This window comes from Vitis riparia, chromosome 13 (genome assembly GCF_004353265.1).
Source record: "Vitis riparia cultivar Riparia Gloire de Montpellier isolate 1030 chromosome 13, EGFV_Vit.rip_1.0, whole genome shotgun sequence".
NCBI lineage: Eukaryota > Viridiplantae > Streptophyta > Magnoliopsida > Vitales > Vitaceae > Vitis > Vitis riparia.
The window spans coordinates 17,236,455-17,261,242 of record NC_048443.1 but is presented as its reverse complement, the minus strand read 5'-3'; the positions used below and the strand labels follow the sequence as shown (position 1 = coordinate 17,261,242).

At 35.4% G+C, this 24,788-nt stretch overlaps 2 protein-coding genes across 3 annotated transcripts; one reads left to right on the top strand and one right to left on the bottom strand.

Moving 5' to 3' along the window:
- The first annotated feature begins 11,081 nt into the window (after positions 1 to 11,081).
- LOC117928106 (diphosphomevalonate decarboxylase 1) lies at positions 11,082 to 19,564 on the top strand. Its single transcript, XM_034847946.1, has 10 exons — positions 11,082 to 11,427; positions 14,182 to 14,380; positions 15,704 to 15,767; positions 16,133 to 16,196; positions 16,292 to 16,372; positions 17,223 to 17,309; positions 17,590 to 17,747; positions 17,866 to 17,914; positions 18,785 to 18,909; positions 19,060 to 19,564. Exons 1-10 carry the CDS (start codon positions 11,209 to 11,211, stop codon positions 19,280 to 19,282), a joined length of 1,269 nt encoding a protein of 422 aa, XP_034703837.1. The 5' UTR covers positions 11,082 to 11,208; the 3' UTR covers positions 19,283 to 19,564.
- A 203-nt stretch (positions 19,565 to 19,767) lies between these two features.
- Positions 19,768 to 23,720, bottom strand: LOC117928107. Of its 2 annotated transcripts, none has more exons than XM_034847948.1 (6): positions 23,704 to 23,720; positions 23,361 to 23,495; positions 22,113 to 22,375; positions 21,817 to 22,028; positions 21,227 to 21,488; positions 19,768 to 20,272 (listed from the first exon to the last, which is right to left on the bottom strand). In XM_034847948.1, the coding sequence occupies exons 2-6, from the start codon at positions 23,446 to 23,448 to the stop codon at positions 19,973 to 19,975; spliced, it is 1,125 nt and encodes a 374-aa protein (XP_034703839.1). In that variant the 5' UTR covers positions 23,449 to 23,495; positions 23,704 to 23,720; the 3' UTR covers positions 19,768 to 19,972. The 2 variants fall into 2 exon arrangements, with proteins under 2 accessions (XP_034703839.1, XP_034703838.1); XM_034847947.1 differs by lacking the exon at positions 23,704 to 23,720 and adding an exon at positions 23,572 to 23,696.
- Between the last annotated feature and the right edge of the window lie 1,068 nt (positions 23,721 to 24,788).

The following is a 24,788-nucleotide window of genomic DNA, read 5'->3' as shown; positions in this document are numbered from 1 at the left end:
CAAGGAGGGCTCAATTTAGAAGATAGAGATTTCTAATACCCAAACCCCCCTTTCTCTTATCTGAGCAAACAAGCAACCAACTAACCAAATGATACTTTTTCTCCAAAGTCCCACCTCCCTAAAGAAAGTCCCTTTGAATCTTCTCTAACCTCAATTTGACCTTTCTAGGGATTACAAATAAAGATATGTAATAGATTGACATGCTTATCAAGTATTTCTAATCAACATAACCCCACCCCCCCTCTCCCCCTTCCTTTTATAAATATATTATCTTTTCCACATTGATATTCTTCTACAAAACTTCTCTTCCACTGTGTCCCATACCACTGCTGATCTAAAAGGGCTCCCAAAGGCAGGTAAGTAGATGGAAATTCCCCCACCTTGCAACCCAACTACATTGCCAAATCTTCTTCAGCTATAACCCCTCCAATTGAAATTAATTCACTTTTATCTAGGTTTATTTTAAGCCTTGATAATGCTTCAAACCACATGAGCAACCAACTCAAATAAATGAATTGATCTTAGGAATCCTCACACAAGACCAAAGTATCGTCTGCAAACAAAAAATGAGACACCTCCGCCCCCTCTAGTTTGGAAATCAGCAAACAAAAGATGAATCACCATTATCACCAATCAATTTCTCTTTATAGCTTTGACTGCTTCAAATTTTCATTGTGCTGTTGAGAAGCTCTAATACCAAATTGATGCAAGATCTTTAGATTTCCAGCATTCTAGAAGGCAATCAGATTAAGGTTCTTAAGCAATCATGCCTAGGGAAGGCAATCACGCTTTTAAAAGGCAAATAGCTACTAACTTCTCAAGAATTTCTATTGGTTAAAATAGACAAATCCATGGAACTTCTTTTTCTAATAAGACTAAGACTATTTCCTAGTAGGAATATGATTCTTTTTCCTAGTCAAATTAGATACTAGCACAATTGAACTAAAATGAATTCTAATAAAATAAAAAAACAAGACTTCAACTAGAACAAGAAAATGCTAAAATTACTAAACTACTTTTGCTGAATATCATTCCCTGTAACTTCCTCTTCAGGTCTCTTAGAGAACTTGTATGGAGGTAAAGCTATATCTATAGTATCTATACATTATGTCTTGTTTGTGAATATGTTTTGGATATCTCTTATCCACGCGCAACTAAACACTTGCACACACACACACACACACACGCCCAAAGTGTATTTCATTCTAAAGTATGACATGGCATATGTCTTCTTGTGTTTTAAGCAGCCGGCAGCAGAGTCTCATTTTGTGAAGGTGGCTTGTTGTACCTCAATATCAGATTTATTAACAAGGTTGGATCTTCTTTTATTATTTTTCCATTGTAACAAATGTGTAAATATGTTACAAAGCAACACCACAAATACATTATTCTTTTCCTTAAAAATTGGTTGTGATAATTTTTATATTTGTAACAGAATGAATAGCTACTATCTGTGGATTTGAATAATGTGAAGCCTGATTTTAATTAAAAATTTAATCAGTATGTGTGGGCCAATTTGTTTAATCTTTCTGCTTGATATGGATTTTTTTTGCTTGGATATAGACAAAAAGGTGAAAGCAAAAGATAAACCTGTGACATTAATAAATATTCATTGTAAAACACATGCATTATTAGCAACTTACACATCCTTTTTACAATTGTAATTAGTGATCTTTCATATTTAGCTGTAGTTGTGAAGCTTATGCTTGTTAGTGAGATTGCTAGAGGCATAACTTTTGAAGCTATTTGCTTTCTTGCTTTAGGTTGGGTTACTTTCCAAATGCAAAGAAAGATGGGAGTTCCCATGCTGGGAAACTTATTCAACCAGTTTTGAAGCTGTTAAATGAAGATAGCTCAGAGGCTGTATGGGTTAGTGGTATAAAATGCCTAAGGAGAAGTAGAATTATTTTTGGTTACTTCTTTCTTGCTTTAACCAGCAAGCTATACATGCTCCAAATCTCTGAAGATCACCTTTCTCATCCTCTCTGTGTCTCCACTCCCCCCACCCCACATATGTTTCCATCTAAAAAAGACATAGGAAATGTGTTTTGCTTGATGGCTTTACCATGATTTGCATGTTGCTTCATATTCATGTAATACTATATGTTCATAAAAACTCCGTAATTATCAGTTGAAAGAATATTTTACGATTAAACACTGTCCCAATGCATGTATATGGTTAGTGTTGCACCTGGATTCCAATGTATACTAATGTCTGTAAGTCCAATGGCTCCAATTTACTTATGTGAAGTTGCAAATCAAAATGCAAGAGGTGATGGCTTACTGGAATAGCATATTCTTCATGGGGAAAAAGTTATGATTAACAGTGCTGCATTTGGAAGTAGCAAGATGGGAGAAATTTGAAAGTTTGAAGTGTCTAACTCGAAAGCAAGCAGAAGGAAATTATGGTGAGATCATTTTGTGTTTATGGTTGAGGCTATGGCAGAAAGGAGATGCTTCTTTTTGGACTATGTAGACACTGGACAGTTTGAGTGGTGTGGATCAGCTGTTGAGGTGGATTGGGGGAGATGAGTAGTCGTTTTTGAAGTACTTTGCTGTTTTATCATTTCTTTCTCTGGTATAATTTGTATGCTTTGTCCGAGAACTTGAGTTGTGCCCACTTCTTTGATATCCTTCCAATATGTGGCCTCTTTCTGTATGTGGAAAAAAGGGAAAAAATTAAAGTGTTTTGTACATAAGAACATAGTACCTTCATAGAGAATTAGCCAAAAAAATGATTTCATGGTTGAATTCTTAAACAGAAACTTGTTCCTGAAAACAATTGAGAACTATTTTTAAAAAGGGATTTGATTGATGTAATCCTATTTTGCAAAAATGACCTCCACTTTTTCAAAACAAGAAGAATGACATTTTTTTTTGGCAAAAATACCCTTCATCAAACTTTTTATACCCATTTCACATTAAAGCATGTTTTCTAAAGTAGTATAAGGGGTATTTTGGTCCATGTGAGGTTATATTAATGATTTCAAACACAGGGAGGTTACTTTTTCAAAGTGGGTAATTTTTTGGCCTTTTGGCACAAATATTTCTTTTGAAAATTGTTTTTGAACTATGTTAAAAAAACTTGCCAAACAAGCCCTAAGTCTCCTCCTTTGATGATTAAATTTTTCTTGTACATATAGTAGATTTTGTTGATTCTTAGAGGTAAAGTTATGCGAAAAAGGAAAGTGAGGAAAATGATTAATGGATGACTATTATCATGCTAGTTAAGAGTCTGACTCACTCCTAGATACACGAGGCTTCACACCTAGGTTCAGTTTGCTTCACACGCACACACACACACAAACATTGAATGCTGGAAAGTTTTGTGTTTCCATGCATTGCTTTTCAGAAGAATGTGTACCCAGCTTCATACACTACAATTGTAAGACTCCTTGGAACTAATCACTCTAGAAATGAAGTTTGGAAATCAGCATAGCTTGAACTAATAGACAAAATTAAGAGACTCTGAAAATTAAGATATGACTTTGAAAATAAGAATAACCTATGACCCTTTGATTAGACTCATAGAAAACTCTTAGACTAAAATATGGTTGCAGTAGATTATTTATGGGCTGAACTCCATATTGAATTATATGATATCCCAACTAGGCCCATTATCATCTAAAGAATGCTGAAGCAAAATGTGGGCCTTGAGAGTCCATTTTTCTATTGCTTAGGTAAACTTTTTTTTATAGGCAATGGTTACTTGTCTCCATCACAAAGATGTCAAATATGCTTTACGTCAAATTGGACTAGTAGTAATCCATGTATGGTATTTGAAATGTCTTCCTAGTTATATAATGAATTTTTTTGGTTAAACTTCTTAAAAAATGGAAAAAAAAAAAAAAGGTTAGAGGGCCTATTATTTTGCTAGGAGATGCAAGGAGAAACATTCAATTGACATATGTTTATATATATGAACTAATTTATACTTTTCGTTCTTCTTTATTTTTGCATACACATTTAAGTACTAGTGGTACATGCATGCATGTCAAAGTGTATTCTTCTTTATAACATGGTATGCAAGAGAATTTTTTCGGGGAAGAATATTTAGCTTAGGTACTTAAGCCTCTAGAAGCACTTATAATCTGGTGATACATTATTGGGAATAGGAGTTCACAATCCAGTTATTAATGGCCACTTGCAAGTAGAAGAGAAGAAGACCTAGTATTTTGGTAGAGGATGCAAAGAGAAGCACTGTATTGACATATTGTCAACTTACATACTAATAAAAGAGAGCAGTCATTCTTCTTTCTTTCCTTATTTACATTTGCATGCATATTAAACAGGGCCTAGCTAAAAGGAGGTCACACCCCATGTCCACTAGAAGTATACAATGGGAACCACAATGAAATGAATGTAGGTAAGTATACAAAAACTAAATATTCTGTAAACAAAATAAATCAAAGAGCAACTAACCATTTCTAACCAGACTCTAGACCACTTCCAAAGAGATTTGAAGGTCTCTTCCAACCTCTAGTTAGATACCTCCACCTTGATGAAAATTTGACTTTGAAGCTCTTTCCAAATGCACTAAAAAAGGCAAAGAGAAATCATTTGTGACACATTCCTTGACCTTTTATTCATGCCTTGAGCCTTCCAACCCAACAAGATATCTTTGATTAATTCTAGAAGAACCATCATCTCGAAGATAGAAAATGATGTCCCACAACAACCGAACTTTTTCAAAATATAATTTGTTAACTCTGCCTTACCTCTGCAAAGACTAGATTTATTCACCAACCACCATCCCCTTATTGTTTGATCTATTTTTTAAATTTTCTCCCTCTTTGCTTCCTAAGCAAAGAAACAAGCACTTAAAGGGGCACATGACCTCTCTTTCATGGAAAGGAGAACGACCCCTGGAGCATATTGAATTGTATAAAAACTTCACTTAGAATCTCCTCATCTTCTCTTCCTTCCACAAGAGGGTATCCTCCCTTTGCCTAATCCAATTCATCCAATGAACACTCTCTGTAAATATATCTATTGCCTCTAAATCCCACACTGTTAGGAATTTGAGGCTAATCCAATCTATGATAATCACCCTAGGAGGGGGGGTGAATAGGGTGATGGTCTCTTTTTGCAAATTTAAACAAGTGAATGCAAGAGACAATTATATGCAAGTATAAAATAATCAATATATAGACAATTGCATATAAATTAAAGAGTAGGGAAAAGAGAATGCAAACACAAGAGTTTATAGTGGTTCAGCGCAACCTGGCCTACATCCACTCTCCTCTAGCTTCTATCCCGAGCTTGAGGTTCCACTAATCCAAGACTTCCAAACCAAGCCTTCAAGCAATACAATTGGATTATGGTTCCAATTCACCCTCTTGGACTTTTGGCTCTAAGCACCCTTTACACTTCTCAAGAGATATTCTACTTTTGAACAACCTCTCAAGTGATACCCCACACTTGAGAAACTTCCTCTCAAAGATTTACAAATGAATGATCTCTCAAAAATCCTAGCACAAGAACTTTAAGCTCAAATGATAGAAGAAAAACTAGGATTGAAATGGTGCACTAAAGATATGCAAGTTTTGAAATAATGGTGCACTCAAAAGCACTCTTCCAAGGCTCAAATATAATTAAGAAAGATTTAGGAAGGTTAAGTTCATGAAACAATGAAGATTGAATCCTTTTTATAGAAGAAAAAAATCAAACTAGCCATTGGGGGTTCGACCGTGATGTAGGACAACCCTAGGACCAATCCCTATTCAAATCTAATTAATATTAATCCTACTTAAAGTTTACTTAGGTCTTCCCTTTCTTCCTTGAATAAACTTTAAAAGGCTTTCCCCCATCAGACCGGTCGAGCTAGGGGTCGACCGGTTGACTAGCCATTAGCATTTAATGCTTGGCAAGTGACCGTTGGGCCTCAATCGGACCTCAACCGGTTGAGGTTCAACCTTGACCGGGAAGAGAAGGCCACTAGGAGAGAAAGAGATTTTTTGGCCTCCCTCAATTGGTCCTCGACCGGACGAGCACAATCGGTCGACCGGTTGAGCCATTTTTTGGCTTAACACTCAACCTTTTTCAACTTAAAACCTTTTAACACAAGTTTGAAAATCATTTAACACAAGGTTTTAATTGAAAACATTAAATCATCTAATTCTTAAGATATTTAAAATAATATTACTCTTGGATTATTTTGGTGCATAAATAAAGAATGAAATGCATGAAAGTCCTAGTGCACCAACAACCTTACAAAGAAATCTTATGAAGATTTGGTCTTGAAAAACTCTTCTCTTTGAGGTGGTCTTCTTCTTCATGATTTCTCCTTGGCTTGATTTGTCTTTATGATTGCCACTTTGGAAATCGTCTTGTCTAATCACACTTGAAATATAATCATTAGTTTTAAACCTTGTTTTGTTATCATCAAAATCAAGATTAACCAAATCTTGGTTTCACACACACCATTCTCTTATTTCATTCCTTTTGCACACACGAAAGTAGGCTCATTTGTGCCATATTCAAAACTTTCCAATGCCTTCTTCCTTTAAAACCGCCTCACCAACAAACCAGAGCTTTCCTCATAAGAAAGCATCACTCATGACATGCCGTGCTAAGCTACTAGGTAATGGTGACTGATAATATTTATCAAATTAATTTGAGTGGAGCCATAATGCACCACCTCACATGCAACCTTCTTTTTGAGCTTGTTCATGGACTCAATGAACTAGAGAAAATCCCAACAATCAAGGCTTTAATATTATGTTAAGCCACTAATTGACTTAAATGCTTAATATATTAGGTAATGATGGGCCAACAATGTGTATTAAGTTTTTTGGTTAAAGCCCTAACATGACAAACTGAGAAAAACAAACCACAAGATTCTAGCCATCTTATGATGAAGAAGAATATGATTTGTGAGTCCTTCTCCTTGCCTACATAAATAACACAAGCTAACCATAGTCCAACCCCTTTGCAGAAGCTAATCAATGGTGAGAATCTTTCCCCAACTTCTTCCCAAGCAAGCAAAAAAAATGAAAAAAAAAAATGAATAAATGAATAAATAAATAAATAAATAAATAAATAAACCTCACCTCAGATGGGGCATTGGAGTGCCATACTAACAACAAGAAAGATGAGGAAAGACTAGGAGAGAGCACCAAAGAAAGAGACTTGGCCAAAAATCTCCCCTTTTAGATGCCTTGCATGAAAGAGTATTCTCCTTGTCCTTCCTAATACAACAGCTGTGAACCCAAGCCATGAAAGACACTACCAGCTCAAGCTCTCAATCATGCAAACTCTTGGAGAAATATTTATTAGGCAAGGTAGCTTGAATTTATGAGACAACTAGAAGATTTAGCATGGGCAACCATTTTTTTTCCTGGGTGGGGGATGTTGGGAGGGAGAAAGGTAAAAAGAATGACAAATTAGAAATCCTAGGTGTAATAGATGATTGTCAAATGGTAAGTCAGACTTATGTGTGACTGCTTTGACAGATAGAATGGAAAAAACCTTAAAGAAAATGCATAGGTTACTGGAAGATTTGCTCTGTCTGTCCACTTACTGTAATCTCTCTTCATGAAAATGGTTCTGCAGGTAAGCAAGAAAGTGGAGCCAGAATTGCTGAATTCTGTACCCATGCTCTTTTGGCTTTGGAAGTGCTCATTCATCCTAGGGCTCTTCCACTGGAGGATTTCCCCACTGTAAACCGTAATTCCCTTGATTATGGAGCTAATCACAAATACCCAGAAATATGTACTCTGGTGCTCAGGAGTTCAACACCCCATTTTCAAGGGGTCCATTGGGAATGGCACTTGGTGTTCCCAATCCAGATTATGATCTGTATGAAAAGTGGCTGGGGAGCAACAATGAAATTGATATTCCCGTGACTGATCCTGGCAAGAATAGGAATAATGTTGAAGAAGCTTCAGAAGCCTTTAGAGACCGCCTGACAAAATCTTCCTTCTGTGGATGGTGCATCCAGTACAAAAGTTGCAGAGAAAATTGATCACAGGTCGGCGGCAGCTGGTGCTGACATGAGGGAGGGAGGAACTGGGGAAGAAATTATGGTTGAATCACACCAATTTCCAGAATCCATTTCTCAGGAAGAAAGCGCATTTCCTGCAGTTGTCAGTGCATCAACAAGCACTAAAATAGAAATTGGGCAGGTTGCTTCAGACAGTGGTGCATTAGATCCTGGGGACAGTGAAATAGCAACTGGCAATGATGTCTTAGTGACTAAAGGTGATAGTTTTGCTATACAGGGAGAAAATGCATCCACCGCAGTATCAAATTCTGAAAGAAGTAAAGGACTTGTGTTCGAATTGGTCAATGAATCATCTATGGATTCATTTCCTGACACAGTGGATGTTGATCCAGATTCTGATTTGGAATGAAGTGATAGTTTTAGTAATATACATAGAACATGGTACAACATGGGGCCCTGGTAGAGGAAATGGTTGTAACATGGCAAACGGAAAGGACTTAAAGATGTTATGATGCTTCCAGTCATTTAATGTAGTTCTCAAATCACAAGTGAGCTGTGGCTCAATAGAATGGCTGGGAATAGAGGCTGGTAGTTTAAATCCACCAAGGTGGAGTCGAACTTACTTATATGAGAAAGTTGTAAAAAAAAAACTCTCATGTATTATTGTTTGATTGCAGGGAAAAAATTCAGAGTTTTTAGCCTATTTGTTGACTGGTTATGAAAGAGGGTAGTTTCATTCTGTTCATTTGATACTCAATGTTGTCTTTAGGCTGCAAATAAGTGCAAGGACAAGATTATCTGAGATTTCCATTACTCAAAAGACTAACCATGATACCTTCTTAGCTGGCCTAGGCTATTTTTAACCATGCAGAAATGAAGCTCTACTGATATTGACTACACAGCAATTACACGTTATCATGTAAGACCCATGTGATACTGCAACCCTTATTCTTTAAGACTCCAATGCATATTCTCCTTTTTCCTAGATTTATTTATGTAAAGTGCAGGTAGTCGGACTTGGTCTTTTCTCACTGGGAAAATAAAATACAAAACAAAGGAAGATGAGGGAAAGAAAATAGTTGATTGGGAAGTGGGAAAAATAGGTGGATGGTCAAAATAAAATAAAGGGCCATGTTGAAGGAGGCAAGGCTGTTGTTATTTGACTGGAAGCTTGATAGATTTGGCTGGATTCATTTGACTTAATCCAATGAGTATGACTAGAGAGGGCAGACTTGGTTAAACTTCTAACACATACTATTGGTCTATCGCCACATTAGTGTGGCAATGTGTTTGGCTGCAAGTCTACTCTTCTGAAATCCTTGAAAATGATTTCTGCATTCCCAAATTTCAACCAAATGAGTGATGGGTTTTGCTTAGATGCCATTTCATTATTTTTTTTTTCTTTTCATAAGAGTTCTAAAATTTGCATTTTTGAGAGTCTATTTTGTATGAGAAAAAATTATTCCATACATTATTTGGAGGTGATGAAAGACTATTAAGGGATGTAGCCTTAGTAGATAAAATAATTCTTTTGACTCAAAAGAAAGTGCTTGCCTCATCAACTAAAAAGAATTAGATCTTAGTCCATGACAAAAATAAAAGAAAATAAATTTAAGAGGTTGTCATGTGTTGAAACAGTGAGTTGGAATTGGCTATTGCTACTACACAACAAAAATGGGAAAGAAAAATGTGTTTAACCTTAAGAAGGAAGCTTGCATTACATGTCACATGGGGAACACATTGATGGACCCATGACATGCCTCTTTAATAAATTCATTAGCTTCAACCATTTAATAGGGAAAATGACCTAAAAATGTTGACTAATAATTAATTTGAGTGTATTTTAATTTGATTGGTTCTAATTTCTAAATATAATGAAATAATAAATGAGACCTCCAGCAAGGCCAACCCACCAATCCAACCCCAACTTTCCATTCTTCCCACCCTATTTAGAATTATGTCATTTTCTACTTCCCAAGGGCCTAAAGAAACCAAACAAAACTGGGGAGTAATCTGTTGCATATGAGTTGACTAGTATTTGCTCTAAATCTCCATAATCACAGCCATAGAATGATCCAATTTGGCAGTTTGATCTGACCTTTGTATGTTTGATGGAAAATACCAACTTTGAGTAATTGCGTGTGAGGAGTTACACCCAATAAAAGTCCCCATCAGGACAGAGATGAATGAAAATAGTATGAGATCCCCTCACAAGGCTCACTGTACTTGACCTTCCAGAATGCCAAACTCATATATATATATATATATATTGTTCATGACATGGTCATAATTCATAAATAATAATGTGTAAAGAAGAAATTGAAACGCCCACAACCTGTCTTGTGATAAGAGTTTTTATTGATTAATTAACTTGAATTGATACTTTGATGGTCAATTACACTCCAGAGATGGGTATCTTTATACATAACAAATAATATAATAAAATCTACCATGGTCCAAAGAGTGGCATCTGCACCCCATGATACAAATCTACAACATCCAACTTAACAAAAAAAAAAAATTATTAAGAAAAAAAGGAAAAAAAATAAAATCCAGACTGCACATTCAAAAAAAGGGGTTGAGAGCGGAAAATGTAAATAAAAAGAGAAAAAGTTGAATTTGGAGCAAAGTGGGAAGATGGACCACCACATTTATGAATTTGGAAAGAGGGGTTGCATTTATGATTCAAATAATATGTCCAAACCAACGTCCCCCACCCATTTCACGTGCACATCCTTGTTTTCCACGCTTCTCCAATTTTTATTTTTTATTTTCCCCATTTTTAAAATAAGAAATCTAAATTTGTATCCATGAGATTAACCTCCCATAAATATATAAAATTATTTATCTATTAAAGAATCCATCTAAAAATGTGACTATCAAATTCTACCTTGGAGAAGATATTATTAGTTTTTATGCTGGATTTTTGTCAGGGAAAATTGTATCAAACATTACCAGTTCTGGAAAATTATTTATAAATATTGTTGAATTAGAAAGGCAAATCAGTGGAAGAAAGAACCATTTTGATCCACAAAGGAACCAAACACCTGAAAAAAAAAAGAAAAGAGAAAGTAGAAAAAGAAATGAAAGAGGACTTGATGGTGGGAGGATATCCCAAGAATGAAAAGGGAGTGGGGTTTGGCCGTTCAACTATTGATGTTGACAGCTCCCACCTTCACTTCCTATTTAAACCCCCCACCATTCTCCAATTTTCATCTTTCTTAACTCTGAACTAACACTCTCTTGGAATTTGGAATTCTGATATGGCTGCTGATTCATCTCAGAAATGGATACTCATGACTACGGCCCAAACCCCCACCAATATAGCCGTGATCAAGTACTGGGGCAAGAGGGATGAAGCCCTGATTTTGGCCGTCAATGATAGCATCAGCGTCACACTTGATCCCCAGCACCTCTGCACCACTACCACTGTTGCTGTCAGTCCTATGTTTCAATCTGATCGCATGTGGCTTAATGGCAAGGTATCTTTTCTTCTTGTTTGCTTCTGGGGAAAACGGAGGGAAAGGGGTAGGATTGAGGTTTTTGGTTCTGGGTTTTTCGTTATTACGTAAATGATATGAAATGGAATGGAATTTCAGTTAAAACAAGGCTAATACGACTGTTTGACTTTTTGAGAGACATTGGATGTGGATCAAATGGTGAGGTGTATTTTTCTGGGTGTTTCGTTTTATGGTCTTTTGTTGTTTGGTTCTTGAGAAAATGGAGAAGTGCCGGATATGAGATTTTTGGAATTGGGTTCTTTTGCTCTTTTAGTAAATGAAATCTCGGTTAACCTGAATTCGATTTTTTGGAGAGATTGGATGTGGATCAAATAAAATGAAGAGGTTTGTTTCCCTGGGATTCTCTCTTTCTTTCTTTCTTTCTTTCTTTCTTTCTTTCATATATATATATACATATTTTCTGGGTGCTCATGCTGTTTGGTTTTTGGGAAAATGGAAGGAAAGTGATGTGATGGAGGCTTTTGGTATTGGGTTTTCATTATTAGATAAAATGTTATGGAATTTCAGTTAAATTGAGTTCCAAGTTTTAGAAGCATTGGATGTGGCTCAGATACGGAGTGTAATTTCTTGGGGTTTTTCATTTTATGGTCTGCTGTTGTTGGATCTCAGGAAAAACAGGAGAAAAAAAATGATGGAATTAAGGTTTTTGTTATAGAGTTTTTTATTATTAAATAACATGAAATGAGATTTAAGTTAAAATATGGGTAATACTACTATTTGACCTTGGGAGTGATTGGATGTGGATCAAATGGGAAGGTATATCTTTCAGGGGTTTTTCATTTTTTGGTCTCTTATTGTTTAATTTTTTTGACAAAATGAAGGAAAGGGAGTGGAATTCAGGTTTTTGGTATTGGGTTATTCATTATTATAAATGAAGTGAAATGAAATTTCTAACTCAATTCAACTGTTTAGAGTGATATGATATGGTTTGATGAGGAGGTAATTTTTTATCGGGGTAGTTTTCTATATGGTGTGTTGTTTGTTTCCTGGGAAAATGGAGGAAAATGATGGAAGTCAGGTTTCACATTATTAAATAAATAAAATGAAATTTCAGTTAAACGAGCCTGGTATGACTATCGACCTTCGAGTAAAAAAATTGGGTGTTTGTTTTTGCATACTTTGGATAATTAGGAAAGGTTAAATAATAATAATAGGTAAAAAAATGAGGTGTTTCTTTTTGTATACTTTGGATAATTAGGAAAGGTTAAATAATAGTAGTAACGATGATAATAATAATAATGATAGTGATATTTTGAATCTTAAGCTTTATGGCATTTTCGGTTTCCACAAAATGAAAAACTCACACCATTCAAATCAAATACTTTGTATTTGTTTCAGTTTAGTGGAGGATATAAAAAAGGTACACCTGAACTAAGTCAAAATTAGTCCCGGTTGAATGGAGGCTTTTGTTTTCTCAGAAAAGTAAAATTTTTTCTGGTTGTTTCATGTGCCCTTCCTTTGGTTTTGAATAGAATTGAGGAATAAAATTTTAAGCCTATAACTTTTAATGTCATCTGGGATTCCAGAAAACTGAAAAGTCACCTTCATGAAGTCAAATAGTTGGATTAATTTCAGTACTGAAAAGCTCACAAATAAATTTGTTATGCAAGTTTCAAAATAAGTATTTCTTTTATGTTCTTAAATTTTTCTCATTGACCAAACTTAGCATTAGAAAACTAAGACCCTGTTAGGTAACTTTTTTTAAACCAATTTTCTGTTTGGGGTGTGTTTAAAGGACATCTTTTAGTTGTTTTCACTTGTTTTCTAATAATTGTTTTAAAATATAATTATATAAATATGGAGAATGATTAAAAATAAAGTATTACATATAAAAGTTATTTTTGAAACATTTTTTAAAAGCATAGAAAGCAGGTTTAAAACATTTCATGTTCTCAAAAAGATTTTTGTTTTATAAAACATCATAGAACAATTTTAAAAAACTGTTCTCAAAAACTGTTTTTTTCAAAACGAGAAAATGCTTCTCAAACAAAGCCTAAGATATAGAAAATTTCTTGTTTTTGCCTTCCATTTTATCATAAAAAAACTAAGAAAAAGATAAAAAGTTATTTGGCTACTATGTTCTTTTTGTTATCAAAATGAATCTCTTTTATGCTGAGGTGTCTCCTGTGTTTTTAACTGAACTCTCTCTCGTAATCATTGCTGGTATGCAATCTGAAACACATGTCACATCATTGTGTATCTCATATTCATTTGCTCTCGGCCATGTAAACTTAGCTAAAGGTATGCTAGAGGGGCCAACAATATTTTAATCAAATGGTTGAATGAGAAAGAATTAAAATTATACTTCAATTACCAAGTATTGCTAGGTTGCAATATTTTATGATAAAATTATGTGGGACTCTTATATACATGGTAATATGCATGCTCAAGATTTGTGCTACCCCTCCTCAAATAGGGAACTATTGTCAATACACCCGATAGGAATCCCTATCCACAACTTCTCTGTTCCAGAAAAATGAAAAAACTAATGTTAACTGATTCAAATGTTTTAGAAGTAGTTCCAATTGAGTGGAGGGTTTTATTTCATGAGGTCCAAATAATAAAGCTATAATATACAAATTAAGGTTTCTTTTCCGTTATTTTCCTACATTTTCTCAGAATCAAACATAGCAATAGCATTGATTTCTGTTTTTAGGACACTGTTTACCGCCATGTGTTGAGTGAGGTTTTCTTTGTTTTTTCTGGTTAGTATAGGAGATTTCCCTTTCTGGTGGTAGATACCAAAATTGTTTGAGGGAAATCCGCTCCCGAGCTAGCAAAATTGAGGATGAGAAGAAGGGTATTAAAATCACAAAAAAGGACTGGGAGAAATTGCATGTGCACATTGCTTCATACAACAATTTCCCCACTGCCGCTGGATTGGCTTCCTCAGCAGCTGGTTTTGCCTGCCTTGGTAACATACTCTTATTCTCTATTTTTCTTTTTGTGTGCAGGTTCGTTTTTCTTGTGATAAATGAGCTTTGTGTTGTCAACATAAATTTATTGCCATTTTCTGTGATTCAATATATTTATAGGAGCAAAAATTGAATATTGATGCCTGGAATATTTGTTAGTAGCAGGTTTCCTTGTTCTTAAGAATTGAAAGTAATAAGATGCTTGGAAAGGTTGGTTGGTTGTTAATAATTGTTTCTAGTTTTTCTTTTTGTCTTGAAGTTAGAGACTTTTATTTGGTGGTAGGACATGTTGGACCTTTTAGTCTTGACCAATTCAGAGATGGCATCATAGACCCTGGTGACAGGGATTGATTGCCTCTAAAGCTTAAACCCTATGGAAATTGAACTGGAGAACTCATATTGTTCTTTCATTAAACAAAAGCATCCTTACCATGGTGTAATATTAAGATACAAAATCTTTTTTCATTTTTGGTTTCCTTTTCTTTTTTCTCCTTCTCTTTCCTTCAATTAGGGCTACAATTGGGTGGATTAGGTCAGGTTTAAAACTCACTATAACCTCAGTCTGGGTTGGAAGAGCTCAGCTTGGGTTAGTTTTATTGGGTTGCTTAGGTGAATATGATTCACGATATTTTGCCTACAAAAAAATGTAAAAAATTTTTTTTTTTCCCCAACATATACACCATACTTCTTAATGCCTCCTTTACATTTTCCATTGACTTAACATACACTTGTGAAGAATCATGCATCGATTGATAGGAATTGGAAAAGTTGCAATAATAACATAAAGCTTTGTGAAAGGTTCTTGATTCATTTTACAAGCCAAGGTGATATCTGTGCAAGGGCAATCTAAGTGACTATGAAACAGGACCAACTTTTGTGTCTCATATAGTGGCCCATGCTCATTTGAAACACTGGCTTTACAAGGTTTTTATGAGTCTGCTCACGCTCATTTGAAAAACTGGCTTTACAAGGTCTTTATGAATCTACCAGGCTGCTGCTGCTACTACTACTATTGTGGTCCACACTGATTTGAAAGACTGGCTTTACAAGGTTTTTATATATCTGCTAGGGGAAACCTCTATTTGAAAAAGGCCTCTTTGCAGAATATCTGGAGTATGACATATTTTTTATCCATCTCTCTAGATTTGGATTATAACCACATGTTTTGTCCATATCTTTAGTTTTTCTATTTTTCTTCTTGAAGCCACTTGTTTATTATCTATTTCATCTTTTATATTTGCAGCTTGCTCTACATTCTAACTAATATGTAGATCAACAATCAGCCTGCTCTTGTTAACTAGTTACTGTATTTGCATTTGCAGTTTTTTCCCTTGCAAAGCTAATGAATGTACAAGAAGATCAGGGGAAGCTTTCTGCTATTGCAAGGTATTCTTTATAACTGACATATTTTCATTTACTTGCTTAAGGGTGATCACATATGATTATTTTGAACTGTTCAATTTGTCTTTTTACTGTTATCTTGAAGCATGTATTCCCACTTTCCTGCTTCTTTTAAACTGTTGTTTATAGAAATTATTTTTGACATTATATGAATTTAACTGTTGTATTTTAAAATATCGTAATAACTTTTAATTTATTATTTGATTTACAACTTCCCATAAAAATTGTGTATTACTATTATTATTATTATTATTATTTTTTTTTCAGTTTCTTCATATATCAGGGTTTTAAGATGGCTAGTTAATATTGGTCACCACCAATTTCCAATTTTCTTTTTCATTCATATACAGGCAAGGTTCAGGCAGTGCTTGTCGCAGTTTATATGGGGGCTTCGTCAAGTGGGTCATGGGAAATGTAAGTTCGAGTTCTGAGGTTTATAAAGACACATTATTTGTTTGAACATCCAAATCTAATTTTTATTTAATTTTTTTATTTCTGGATAATTCAAGGAGGAGAATGGAAGTGACAGCATTGCAGTACAACTTCAAGATGAGAAGCACTGGGATGAACTTGTTATTATTATTGCCGTGGTATGTCCCTCCCTCCCCCCGCATATATAATGGATTTGAGAGTTCGAAGAGAAATTTCACTTGTTGCCAAGTTGAACTAAGTTTTTGAGCAATGAAGAATTCCATACAGCGACTCCATTCTCTCCACTTCCCAATCATAAAACAACCAACGAACAATTTCCAACTTTTGGTTCCACTGGATGGACTCTTATTACAAGGAACCATTTTGACCTGTATAGGTAGATTTGGCTTTTGGATTAGCATACATCTATTTTTCTTCTTTGATCAGACGTTGGACTTTGTATAAAGGATTTTACACTCGTTAGAAGGATTTCTCATCCTTCTTTTAGTTACCATTTAACATGCAATGAAATGGTTGTTTTTAATTTGAAAATTGAAAGAAAGAATGAGAGAAAGAAAAGAGGAAGATCTTTGTCACAAGAGGCAGTAAAATCTGAACCACCGACTGCTGGTGACAAATTGCATCTATTATCAAAATATTGAAATTTAAAATAAAGCCTTTAAAAGTGTCAATAAAACAACGATGCACCATTAGGAATCAAAACATTATCAAACAATGATTGCCTTGATGACGAAGATATTTTTAGAGTGAAAGCTGTGTGCAGTGATTAATGCACAATCCTTATATTGATTAAGAGCCATAAATTGCAACACCAAAATTCAGAAAATGCACATTCCTTTGACATAAAAATGATTTCAAAAGAAAAATATGTAGCAAGTGAACACTCAGTAACACCACAGGCGGGGAAACTATGAATGTTCAGAGATATATTGGGAATAGTTGTTGCATAATGTTTTCTTCCTCGCCCACTTTCTGTTGTGATTCCAATCTTGAATATGCTGATTCCAGGTAAGTTCACGGCAGAAGGAAACAAGTAGCACCTCAGGAATGCGTGATAGCGTTGAGACAAGTTTGCTTCTACAACATAGAGCAAAGGTGCCTGTTCAGACCCCACATCTCAATTTCTTCTACAATTCCTATACTACTACTACTAAAAATAATGATAAAGAAAAGATGCTGTTTTCTCTGGTTGTATGGATGTCCTGGATTTTAAATAGCTTGAGTCCTATGAACTTAGATTTGAATGCATTGTATTTTATGGCCTCTTTTACTTGAGGGGTCCTTTTTTTCAATTTGATGTCTATGAACTTGTTTCATATTGTTGAGAATTCAAGCTAACTCATTATTTTCTTATTCATGTTTTGGATTCTCATAGGAAGTTGTTCCAAAACGCATAATTGAAATGGAAGAAGCCATAAAAAATCGTGATTTCCCGTCTTTTGCCCGTCTGACTTGCGCTGACAGTAATCAGTTCCATGCTGTCTGCCTGGATACAAGCCCTCCCATATTCTACATGAGTGATACATCCCATAGGCAAGTTCATTTTTTCATCTTTTCAAATTTCAAATTTTAAGCACTTAACGTTTTTTTAATTAGCTTTTTCATTTTGAGTTGCACCATTAAATTTATGGACAATATTTTTATGGTTCAGGATAATCAGCTGTGTTGAAAAATGGAATCGCTCTGAAGGAACGCCTCAGGTTCATCCTCAAGTTTCTCTCTTTTTATTTTTTGGCTATCTTATTTGGAACTTTCTGCCTTCTGTTTTAATGATTAACATGGTGTTTACCCCTCATGACCTGAATGACCTCAACGAGACTGCAGGAAAACTGCCTCTTAGGGTAAAGATTGACAAGTATTTCTTCTAAAACATATGATAGCAGAGAGGTTTCTACTCTCTGCCAAAAAAACTTGGTAGCTGAAACTTCTCTGTGCGCATCAATAATCCTGTGTTATTTATGGCGAGGGACCTTACTTCTCTAATAATATTCATTGAAAACCTTTCTAAGCTTAGAATTGATCCATTGAAGTGCACAAAAGGAAAATATTTATCACAGACCTGCATGAGAAATCAGTATGTAATGTATTTTCCATCCTTTCCCCTTATAAAAAATTCATGAAAAATATTGAGTGGGACATATCTTGAACTTGAAGCTAATTTCACCATTCTGTACAAAACTAATATTGCTTTCTCATATTCCTTGTTCTTTATCCTCCTGCAGATGGTATAAATCAATGACTTTGTAAAACCTGGGTTGTAACTTTGGCAAGAACCTCTCACTATATGCTATAGAATTTTTTGTGTGTAGAACTGTTTCTCAAGCCAACCATGTTTAGATTGAGCCCTTCCATTGTTCTTTGGTAATTATGTTAGATCTCCTATGGAGTTCCTTGCTGTTCAGTTTCTCTTACAGCTATAATTTTGTTTTAATAGGAAAGGAAAAAAAGAAAAAAAATACACAAATGGTCTAATAAGATAAGAGAGTAATTTCTGTATTGCTTGTCTGTATTTTCCTTACATTAGCCTGCTTATTAGGTAAAAGGTAGACTAATTTTGAGAATGTCAACAGGTGGCTTATACTTTTGATGCGGGGCCGAATGCAGTTCTGATTGCACGTGATAGAAAGGTCGCTGCAAATTTGCTTCAGAGGCTGCTTTACTACTTTCCTCCACATTCTGATACTGATTTGAACAGGTACTGTAAGCAGATATTGGGTTTAAAATAGAACATTTATCATCCTTTGACTGGTGGGGAATTTAGGTGATAGTTATTGGTTACTGTATGGTCCTCCTGCTGCTGAGTTTCCTGATGAACCTCTTTTCCCCTTATCTTTTCTCTCTTCAGTTATGTTATTGGTGACAAGTCAATACTAGGAGATGTTGGGGTCGAGGAGATGAAGGATGTGGAAGCTTTGCCACCTCCTCCTGAAACTAAGGATCAAATTCCAGCTCAAAAGCAGAGAGGTGCTGTTAGTTACTTCATCTGCACAAGACCCGGGAAGGGACCAGTGTTGCTTTCTGATGAAAGTCAAGCCCTCCTCAACCCAGAATCTGGCCTCCCTAAGTAAGTTAGGAGGATGTTTTTTTTCACTGATGTGTGAGTCTTACTGGAGCCAAGTCAAATTTGTGGAGATGAACCTCAAAACTTCACTCTGTGAACCCTCCCTTGCGGATTGAAGTGTGTTGTTTTTTTGTCATGCACTGTAATTTAGTTTCTCTCAGCCAATTAGTGTTTTATGTACACTTAGATCTTCCTCAACAGGGCAAATAATAATTTGTTTCCCCAGACAGTTATTGTTCTTTTGGAACTCAAGCTAGCATTTAAAGTCTTCTTGTCTGGTTACTAAAAATATTATTTGCAATTCTTGATTAGAATTGTGTGGAAATTGGATGCAGAAGGAGTTGAGGGCAAGTGGAGAGTGACGGCACCAACTTCCCAATCAAAGGGGAGAGATGATTGGAACAGTGATTCAGATTATAGCTTATGCTAACTCACCATTTATCTATACCCAATTCCCAAGCTTAAGGTTAAAAGGCAAAGAAACTAGAGAAGTAAAGCAAGGGCTACAGGAATAACCATTGTATATCACTTGCAGGAAGGCTATAGAGAGCAAAGCCACTCCAAATTTAGTGCCAAAACAAGAGAAAACAATGTTATACATTATTTCTGTTCATCAAATCTAACAACTTTTTCTTTTTCTTTTCTTAACCTTTGACCCAGTTCACAAAGAGCTCTGTCCGGCCATGCCTAAACCCGACTACTTTTCCCCCAGTAAAAGTGCCTTTACTATAACATCAGTCATGCCATCTGCAATAGGAAACAAGTGCCCAGCACCTGGTACCTCATGGTACTGAATCCATGAAAGTTTCCCTGCAATATACCGTTGCAGCATAACAGGCACGAGGCCATCTTCATCACCTTGCCATATATGAACTGACCCTTCGTTGTTAGGAAAAGGGTTCTCAAGCTCCAGAGGATCAAACTCCCAGCTTCCAAATCCGACCATCATATCACGGTGGATGGACTCAAATTCTCCTTGCTGACTTGCCTGAAGCACCTATAGAAAAAACCGAGTATTAAACAAGTAACAAATTCTGAATCGATCATAATTCACAATCAGCAGCTCATCAATAGTTTAGACAGCATTACAAACTCTTTGCAACCATTGCACCAATGGGGGTTCAGAACTTTCAAGTTTTGGAAACTCACTATAGAGTAAAATGAATGAATTGAAGTAAAGGTAAATTCTTCACCTACAACATCTTAAAAAATTGAGGACCTATTTGGGAACTGTTTTTTAGAACAGTTTTCAATTCTCTATAACAAAAAACAAAGAAAACACGTTTGACAAAATAAAAAATAGTGTTTTCAAAAAATATCTTTTAATTGTTTTATGTTGTTTTTACTTGTTTTATGAGGATTGTCTAAGAAATAGTTACACAAACATATAAAATGATTAAAATAAAAAAGTAGATATAAAAATTATTTTTAAGACATATTTAAAAATATTAAAAACAGGTTAAAAAGATTTTAGGTTCCAAACAAACTTTTGTTCTAAAAAAATCAAAAAACAATTTTTAAAAACTGTTTTCAAAAACTATTTTTCAGAATTATTTTAAAAAACAGTTACCAAACAAGCCCTAAGTTGCATATTTGTAGAGGGATTTTTAAAAACTGTTTTCAAAAACTATTTTTCAGAATTATTTTAAAAAACAGTTACCAAACAAACCCTAAGTTACATATTTGTAGAGGGAGTATGTGTTTTTCCCTTCTATTACCTTACCTGCTACCAGCACGTGTATCACATAAAGCTTATTCACAATGCCCTAGGTTAGAACCGTCCTCAAGGAAATATTGAACCAACCATACAACTCAACATTAAAATGTGATTCCATCACAATATATCACTTAGTGGTGTTTGCTTGATTGTTATACACACAAATGCACACAAGCAGACTTGGTTATTGGTTTCTTTCCTTAGTAATGCAAAATGAAAAAAGTAGCTACTCACCAGGTGCCTTGGTCTTGCCACCATCTGTTGGATAATTTCCATATCTTTGCGAGAGAGTTGAGGCCTTCCGCCAATCACACTTGAAGCAGGAAACAGTTTCTGGGTGTTCCACCAGTAGGTGAGCCATGGAGTATAGTGTGCAACACGAAGTGCCCACTGGTCCTGGGGAAATTGTTGGTAGTAGGCTTCTTTAGATAAATTGGCAGGAAACCCTGGCCACCAGTAGTTTATGACTGGAGCGATCAATGTTGCTCCTGCTAGCCTGCCAGAATCATAAACCTGATAATAACAAAACTTTTGAAGGAATATATAAGGAGAAAATGCACAAGGAGCACTTGACCAGGATCACTCCAGACTTCTGAAAAAATATTCAATTTTATCGCATTCAACCTATTGTATCCTCCCATTTTTTCCTAAGATGCATTGTGTTTTCTCCCCTTCAAATTTGTTCTTCAAAACTTCCTATCAGACTGAAAATGTTTTCTCAAATAATTCCCAGATTTTGGACTACTTCTAAAGGTAAATAAAATCCCGAAGTGAGAACTTGTCAGTATGATCAAGTAAAGCATAAACTCAGTGACAGTCATTACCGATGGGGGATGTACTTGAGGCAGCCCCAAACAGCCTGGCCTCCCATAGAATACCCTACTACATAAAATTTAGGTCCAAGTTCCAACTGATCAGCAAGCTCTTCCACATCCAATGCCAAGCTCTTCATCGTTCGCTTCGGATTTGGATCACTTTCTCCATAGCCTGGTCTGTCAAAAGATACAACGTATACCCCTAGTTCTTCAACACTTCCCTATATTAACACACCATAGGGTCAATTAATACAAACAATTAAAGTCTTAAAACAAACATAGCATGCACAAGTTCTACTCAGTACCGGCGACATGTGTGTTCCAATTATCGCTTCATGTCTGGTGCTGCCAAATCCATGAAAGAATACAATCTTATATTTGGCCACTTGTTTTGAGACACCATGTTCCTTGTAGGCCAAATGCCTTCCATCCCTCAGATTTATTCTATGTGCCGTAATGGCTGGCCCGCCTGGGGAACCACAGATTTTGGGTGGCGGAGGACGGGCAGCCTGATATCCCCATGACAACAACCCAATCAACAAGACCAGTATAATATTCTTCAACATCCCTGTGAAAAAAATTAAAGACAATGACCCAATTTGGAGAAGAATGTTAAATAGACTCTAAAGCTTGAAAACAATATGCAATAGTAGGACTCACTAGACAGATGAACCAATTTGATGCTAAATTTCAGATTAAATCAGTGGAAAAAATCAAGTTATCAAAGTGAACTTGATTTGTAGGAAGAACTGGAATTGCAAACAGGGGTAATTTGGATAATTATCATGGAAAAAAATTACAGAGATCTGTGAAGTAAGCAACTTTGTGGCTTATATGTGTCAAATTTGGTATCAAGACACAATTCATTTCATACACAAAATGAAAAATGAAGTCCAATGGAATCGTTCTTTTTTGTTCTTTTTGTGCAGCATCTTCAGCAAGTAGTTACACAGTGCAGTAGATATCTGAAGTATGGGCAGGAAAAAGAAACACAAGGATCACCTTCAAAAATGTAGAAAAAAAATTATAAATCCTATATTTCTTGAGAAAGAAAAGATGATCCTGCAATTTGTACAAACATGTGAGGCACAAAGACCAAATTCTATATGAAACAAAAACGGGAAATTTTCATTTATTCCATCCTAAAATGCCCTGATTTGGCTGATTTTTTAAGAACCGCTTTCCATTCAAATTCAGTCTTCATTAAACTGGTTTTCCATTAGATTCTGTTTGGCAGCTGAGAAATCATGCATTGGAAAAGAAATGAAAAACTCCAATTTTTAAAGGATTGGTTGGACTTGGCTATTATCACAATTTTTTTTCCCCTTCACCTCTAGTTTCTGAGCGACCAAATGGAGCATTCCTAAAATTAAGAACGCAGGCCGAAACATACACCAAGACAAAAACCAAAGCATGGCTGCCGACACAGAAAATGAAGAAATTTCATTGAAAAAGAGAAAGAAATGAAAGCAACCCATTAAACAGCACACCAAATGAAACACAGGAGAGAGGAACAGAGAGAGAGAGAGAGAGAGAGAGAGAGAGAGAGAGACCTGAAGGGAGCTTAGAGGTGTTATGATGAGACTTTCTGGTGGGAGACCTTGCAGAAGCAGCTGATATTTTCCTGCTAACTCCAGCCATTTCTCACAATCTTCACCACTTCTTTTATACCACAATTTACACAAGACCTGCACCAAACCCACCTCATAAAATCTCACAATGTCTCAGCAAATTTTCCCCGGAGTTTAAAAGTGGGTAAACCACCTCAACAATAAATAGAACATGCTTCAGAAAAAGACCAAAAATCCTTATAGAAAATAGAAAATGGGAGTCTGGAAAAAGAACAAAGACTTTTGGTAAAGTAACTTGTAAGATGAGAGAGAGCAGGAGAGAGACCAGATTAGATTTGATTCAAAGGAAAACAGCCACATGACTCCCAAAAGATGAGGGACTTTGGCTTTGATCTACTTGTCTCTTTCTACTGCTGCCTTGTCCCCTATGTTACACTACACTTTACAATGTTGCAATGATGCAATCAAAGATACGCTCTCCATTAGTCTTATTATAATGTTCAATGTTTTTTAATCAAACTCCCTAACCCCATTTTATACTACACACACCATCTCTAACATTCAATCCTTCCAGAAGTTCCCCAAATCCCCGTTCTTGACTAGACCCATATATTCATAACCAATTCTTGGTCCAAACTTGTGCCCAAAGATTGTGTAGAGTAGAGTTTATGATTGTGGGATGGGCCTAACAAATCTTGATCAATAATCTAACGCCATATTTCAAAGTCTACATATCTCACAAAGGATGCTTTTGAACAGTAGAATCTGGTTTAGACCAAATGCTTACTGACCTTTTAATATTAAGGGAGGATTATAATCACCCAAACCAATATTATTCCAAATCTTTCTTTTTTTCTAATAAATATTGTCGTACTCTTTATCATTTTCCTTTCCATCTTATCTCATTAAACCCCTAAATCCCTAAATCTAAACCAGAAAGTCATTGATTGGAAGGAGAGGGCTTGGGTTAGATGAAGAAATTAATTGAGATAGACCTGGAGTCAAAAGGATGCATTTGGTTGGAGTCAAAAGGATGCATTTGGTTTCAGAATTTGACCATGAAATTAAACAAGGGTAATAATTAAAGTAAAAAAAAAAAGGTAAAAGACATTGATTGGAAGGGGAGGGTTTGGGTTAGATTGGAAGGGGAGGGTTTGGGTTAGATGAAGAAGTTATTGAGATAGGCCCCAAGTGAAAAGGATGCATTTGGTTTCAAAATTTGACCATGGAATTAAACAAGGGAAATAATTAAAGTTTGCTGTCATTGTCATGAATCATCAAGACAACAACAGTATAAAAAATAATAATTAGTAATGCCATTTTTGTGAAATCATACTAAATTGTGGCTGAAGGCACCATATCTCACAAAATCATGCCTTTTAACGTTGAATTTCATTATCATAAATCAAG